Source organism: Solanum pennellii, chromosome 9 (assembly GCF_001406875.1).
Source record: "Solanum pennellii chromosome 9, SPENNV200".
Lineage (NCBI taxonomy): Eukaryota > Viridiplantae > Streptophyta > Magnoliopsida > Solanales > Solanaceae > Solanum > Solanum pennellii.
In genome coordinates, this window is record NC_028645.1 from 549,974 (window position 1) to 556,798 (window position 6,825).

The 6,825-nt window shown below is 36.2% G+C and overlaps 1 protein-coding gene and 1 pseudogene across 1 annotated transcript; one reads left to right on the plus strand and one right to left on the minus strand.

The window, feature by feature from the left end:
* The first annotated feature begins 300 nt into the window (after positions 1–300).
* LOC107031476 lies at positions 301–2,096 on the plus strand (annotated as a pseudogene).
* Positions 2,097–2,189: 93 nt separating this feature from the next.
* LOC107029891 (UDP-glucuronic acid decarboxylase 1) lies at positions 2,190–6,822 on the minus strand (the record flags this gene model as incomplete). Its single annotated transcript, XM_015231332.2, is given in 8 exon segments — positions 2,190–2,652; positions 2,855–2,947; positions 4,207–4,281; positions 4,366–4,416; positions 4,419–4,451; positions 5,550–5,629; positions 5,736–5,883; positions 6,310–6,822. Coding segments are annotated over 8 exon segments (1,200 nt in total), but the record flags the coding sequence as incomplete, so codon positions are not given.
* Between the last annotated feature and the right edge of the window lie 3 nt (positions 6,823–6,825).

Consider the following 6,825-nt stretch of genomic DNA (forward strand, 5'->3'; position numbering starts at 1 on the left):
GAGCAATGACAATGTGTCCTGAAATGTCAGCAACAAAAGGCCAGTACTATAAGACACATTGGCTGCTGAATTCATGTTGCCACTGACTATGAAAACAATGGTAAAAAAATGGTCCTGACACCTTGAAAGCTCTGTTGATTCCTTCCTTACATTACTGCAGAAAAGAATTTATATACATAGAGGTAAAGACGAGACAGTCTAGTATTGATGTCACTAACACAAGTAGCAACTTATTTCTAATCGAAACCATACAAATAACATGAAAGATGGAAATTTCTAATTTCAATATCCAAAAACAAATGCATCCACTGGTAAATGTCATGTTCATAGATTGAAGGAAGAGGTTTCCCAATCCGACCTTCAAAGTCTTGCGAGGAATAAAAATCACTTTTATAACTGACGGATATACCCCTCCTGGTATGTGTGTGTATACATAGAAAAAAACCCTAAAAGATAAAGAGAAACCTGAAACCCTAGCTGCTGCTGCTGCTACCATTTGAGACGATGGCAATAAAGATGCCCAAGTGTACGTGCTCCCATCGTCGCCATGCCCATCTAAATTTAGCTCGTAGAAAAGCCAACAAGTCCATTCTTAAGAGAATAAAAGCTAATCTTCTTAAGTTTAGCAATGGAGGAGAAGAAGAAGCTATCAAAAAATTCAATCTTTCCAGAGGCCAAAATCAAATTTGCAAAGGTATCCCCTATTTCTTTCTTTCTTTCTTTTTTTCTTTCTGCCATGTGTGTGTTTTCATTTGGCTGAATTTCAGGAAAGAGCCACCAGATGGAGATTCATCAGGTCACTTCTCACTTCAATATACTTTTATTTGTACATACAATTTGAACATAAAAAACTGTTTGTTTTTAAATAGTTGTTCTTCATTTTGATATATTGTCCAATCTAGGTCCCAACAATTCATTTCCAAGACGAAATAATGATGGACATCCTTCGCAGATTACCTATGCGCTCTATTCTTCGGTTCAAATGTGTTTCAAAATTTTGGAAATCATTAATTGACGATCCTTACTTTAAGAGGACACATTATATTCATAACAGGGATAACCAAAATTCCAAAAAAATTCTTATTGCCGAAAGGTTACTTACCAAGGATGATACCTTTAGCTTCTATACTTCCTCTTTATCGATGGTTGAGGTTAAACAAAAGCTTGATTGGCCTACAAGCTGCAATCCAGTGGATGCCAGAACATTTTGTTCTTGTGATGGATTGGTTCTTACTCGTGTTTGTTCCAAAATGTTCGATGAAGAACTTTTGTTGTGGAACCCGTCTACAAGAGAATCAATACTACTTCCCCATCCAGAATATCGAATAATGAATTATGTATTTGGATTGGAATATGATGCAACTAGTGAAGGCTATAAGATCCTTGCAGTTAACCTCAATGGAAAAAAAGTATCAATATTTCGATTGAATTTCTCTCTATAAAAAAGAACAGTTCCTGGAGAAGAATCGATTATCCTACTGACATTCAGCGGGTTCGTGGTTTTGGGGATTGTGGTACGGATAATTTGGCTTTCCTACATGGAGCATTTCATTGGCTTGGTAAGTCAACTTCTGGAAATTATACTACCGTTTCATTAAATATTTCAAATGAGGTGTATGGAGAGGTATCGTTATTGAAGCAAATGTATGATCTATGTCCCCTGTACTTCTTCGTCGATCATGGTGTTTCAGTATTGAGAGGAATGCTTTGCTTTTACTCTACATATAACAATATATCGAGGAGCACTAATGGCATTTTTAAGTTGTGGGTAATGAAGGACTATGGTGTGAGGGAATCTTGGATTATCTTTATTAAATACAAGATATCGATCTTTTTCTTTCAGCCCGACCAGTATATATGTTTGTGGATTGTCAAGTGTTACTGCACTTCCAACGTTTTGCATATTTAAGTTCTAATTTCACGACAAGTGGAAGACCATTTGATTTATGCCCTGAATGTGATACTACTAAGCGAGGAATTGTTTATGCAGAGAGCTTCATTTCACCTACTTCACTGCTTACTTAGTATTTGCATATGTTTTCTTTCTTTTCTTCTGTTGAAGATTATGTACAATGAAAAGATGTTGTGTTAGTCCTTTTCTTGTTCACTTATCGATAATATCGTTACGATACAATACATTTAAGCAACAATCAAAATATACTAGTTGAAGTAACACGAACAACCATATGAACGTTCACATATGGAGATATCATCATAACAAAAACACTTGATCGTTATAACATCACAGGGTCAGTTGCCCAAAAATAGCAAACATTGTTGGAAAAGAACATATATATAGACGGGAGCTTGTCGCTTAGCGATCCATCTGCTATTACAACAAAGAATACAAAAAAAAAAAGACAGAGAAAACAACTTCAAGTGTAATAAACAATGAAAATAAGTTTCGAGCTATACATACTAATTTTTCTTGATAAGTATTCTTGTTTAGTTCCCTTTGCCTTCATCTTCATTCAAGATACGATTGCGGAAATCATTGACCATGAGAGGAAGCCCCTCTTGCAATGATATTTTTGGTTCCCAGTTTAGTAGTTCCTTTGCTTTGCTAATATCAGGTTTCCTCTTGTGAGGATCATCAGCGGTGTTGGCTTTGAACTCAATAGTGGCACTGGGATCAATCACTTCTTTCACCACCTGTTTTGTTTCATAACATATCTTAGCACATAAAACTAGATAGATATATCTATATGTTGATTAGATGTTTAAGACATTTCCTGGCTCTAAGATAACCACATGAAGTACAACATATGAACAAATATCGAGTAACTAAGCAACCAGAGCTTCTGTACGAACATATTTGTAGACATGTACATATGCATAAATAATCATAACTTACCCCAGCAAGCTCCAACATGGTAAATTCTCCTGGATTTCCCAAGTTGAAAGGGCCAATGTGCTCACCCTCCATGAGGGCCACTAATCCATCAACCTTTAATCAAAATGAAGCTAGTTATCTTTAATATGGGTCTTCCAAGCTAGTTCTTTAGATCTCACATTGATCAAATACACACATACAACTCTCCAATCAGAACAAATAAGAGACCAAAAAAAAAAAAAGCTTTTGATGAAATTCGAGTTAATGTAAAGAGTAAGAATGACTTTAATCTCAAAACTAGCTGGAATGGCCTATATGAATTATTTTCTTCCAATTTGTGCTTCACTTGGCAGAGTCCACATTAGTTTTGATAGCTCGTAAGCCTGTCGAGACAAGTCCCCTCGACGTGATTTTAGGTCCATCGCGTTCCCATTTTGCTGCCTCCAACTATCATATAGTCGTATCTACTGACCGAGCAAGCCAAACCTTCTCAGGCGAACTTCAGTCATTTTATCATTCATGTATGCAACTCTCACCCAATGTGGAGTGTGATTCTTTCAAATCTCATCCAATCTTGAACTGCATTTCTATCTTAACATTTGACATTTATCTTGTAGATATGTACATATGCAACTATCGTGCCATTTTCTGGGATCACTGTGCCTGGATATCCAATCATCTACATTTAGGCACCAAAATCTCATATATCTCACTTCACCTTTAATTTTCCTAGAGCTGAACTTACATTATTCTATCTTGTATATTCTCTACAGTGTACTTTAGATGGAATTTGAGACCTCATGGTGCTTAACCCACTTCATTAACCACTAGGTCACTAAGATTTTGAAGTGCATTAACCACTAAAATTTTGAAGTTCATTGATAGGGAGAACATACATCTTCTAATTCTAGCAAAACATTTTCTCTTTTCAATGAACCTCTTGCCCAGTTCTAGAATTTTACTGCACTATATTGTGATGCAAACTTAACAACTTAACAGAAAGCAAGATGTAGAGCTAGAAAAGGACGTAGGTTCCAACCAGGAGAGCAAAGCCAGTTGCTCATAATATGAGTTACAACTTCTACAGTTATTTGTCATCTAAACGAATGGAAGGATTTTCATATGAAGTTCAAAACACAGGCAATATATATTTACGTCCCAAAGAACTCAAGGCTAATTTCACTACCATCCATACTAACAGTGAACAAATCACTTCAAGAAAACTAACACCTGCTAAAGGCTATAGCTACCCTTGACCACCTTCAACCAATAAAATATACTGCAATCTGACGTCCATATATACATAGGTAAAAGTAACACGCTAAGGCAGAGACAAGGAATGAGGGAAAAGAACTCATCAAAAGATGAAGTACCAGATCAGAGACGAATTGAAAACTATGAGTTTGCTTTCCATCACCATATACTGTCCTTGGTTGCTTGCGGATGGCCTGCAAACATGGTTTTAGAATAACAATAAATACCAATACAAGCTCAAGTTAAACTAAATGATATGATGGGCTAATAGAACAAACCTGAGCAACAAAGTTGCTGACAACACGTCCATCATCTAAACACATATGAGGACTCCGTATGTATTGAAAATCCGAGCAATACGAACCTGCATACAAAGATTCAGAAAAGGAGCTGTAAAGTTCAAGGTAATCCATGAGAAACACACAGGTTGACATTACCACTTACTGTACCACTTAAGACTCTGTTTGACTTTTGCAAGTGGAAAGGGGGAGAGCAAAATACATAATTTGAACTCAGACTGAATCTTATTGAAAAGAAAGAAACGACTTGCTACTCCGCTACCTATATTCCATGCTCTCTCATCATTTTGTTCAACTTCTCAAAATCAAGAACTGGCAAAAAGATAGGTTTCAAGTTGAACTTTCCAAATTTTCCTATAGAAACACTACAATTAAGTTGGATGGATAGCTACACACCTTCGTTTTTTTAGATCATAAATGCGAGCAAGCATATCACATGTTAACATACGATTCTGATGTACGTGTAGGCAACTTCCTAGGACCTAGTTTTAGAATAAGCCATTTTACCTGTATGTATTACTTCCCTCCAACTTGAACTTTTCATTTAAAGAAGTACCATTCATCACAGAAAAACTCTACACCATAAATTTATCTTCTGTTACTGATAATACACGTTTACTAGAGTTGTACAGTGGCTCGCAGAGTAGTAAATGGTTGTTGAGTTAGTTATTATTACGGTGTAGAGGGGATTGTTGTTGGTCCCTTATAGTTTTGTTATGACTTTATTTAGTTGCATTTAAGTCTTTTTCAGTCTTTGGGTATATTAGCTGTAACAAGATTCGGGAAAAGTATGAAGGAAAAAAGCATTAGCTATTTGCTTCTTCGCAATTCGTTTTCTCTTCTTAGCTGTTAATTCTTTGCGAACCCTTGCGATTGCGAATTTGCATCAGTTACTTGACATTGCTTTCTATGTTTCAAGAATGTTTCTGCTCAATCTCAAGAAGGGTATTAAATAACTACTCCTACACTCCCCAATTTCTAAATTCAGACATTCTTGAAACATAAAAAGCATTGGCAAGTAACTGATGCAAATTCACACAGCATTTCAGCAAAGGAGGCTGCATTTAGTTTTTACAGCACACAACAAAGCAGATAATTGTGCACAGAAGCACTCAGCTCCATCACATGTTAAACTTATTTCTAAAAAGTCAAATCTTCATTACCTCGACATTTGCACCGCGATGGTATTCCATAGTCAAGGTTTCCGCAGTCCGTTTTCCCTCGTCATAGCAGCTCCTAACACCTAGGTGTTTCAAGACACTCAAAATCATTAAAATAAACTCAAAAAATAATTTTCTTGTTTCAAAAAGGAAAAAGGAAAACAACAGGATTCGTTAGTTGTTGCACACCTATTGGATTCACATGACCCCAATATGTTTCCTTTTGAGGATGCTCAAGCGGATCACCATAAACCTCACTTGTACTGGTAAGCAAGAACTTAGCACCAATTCTCTTGGCAAGCCCCAATATGTTAAGGGTGCCCATCACATTTGTCTTGTAATCACAGTTAAGGATCTCAAATGACTCGAAATCCAACAAACTAGTCAAAGAACTCTCATTTCCATAACATTAACTAATGAAACCAAAAGAGGTATTCATACATAAAGCCAATAAATTTAACTACAACAGTTCTAACAGGATTATACAAACTAAATAAGCAAATCAACAAACATTCATTTCCTATATTGCTCGGACTCTTCAAATATGCCTCTCAATGTGTGTCGGATCCATCAAAAGTATTGCCTTTTTAGAGGATCCGGCATGGGTGCAGCTGCATTTTTGGAGAGTCCGAGCAACATAGCAGTCAAGTCAGTAAGATTGAACTAAAGCATCATGTAGGCACAACACATACACAAACAAAAGAGGTGTTTATACATTAACCTGATAAATCTGAGTAACAAGAAGTAACAGAAAAAAGGATATAATAGTTTTGACAGGATTATACTTGTAGTGAACTGGAGAAGCAGGACAAGCCAAATGGTAAATCTGATCTACTTCTAACAAGATAGGCTCAACAACATCATGCCTAATAAGCTCAAATCTTGGATTCCCAAAATGATGTTTCACATTTTCTTTCCTACCAGTAAAGAAATTATCAATCACAATAACATCATCACCTCTCTTAATCAACTTATCCACTAAATGACTCCCCACAAATCCAGCACCACCAGTCACCACAATCCTCATCCTTTTCCTCCCAACCCCAACTGGAACCCTCCCAGTAACCCCATTCACCCTAAAGCTTACATCTTTATCATTATATGAAGATAATTTTGATAAAGATTCATGATTTAAAGCATTATATGATCTGGGTATTGAAGAATGTGGTTCAGAAGATGTGCTAAGATGAGATAGACTAGGTTGAATGATGAAAAAAGTTGAACCAATTAGAATACCAACAAGAATGAACAAAAGTCTTTGTTCTTTGAGGAGATAATT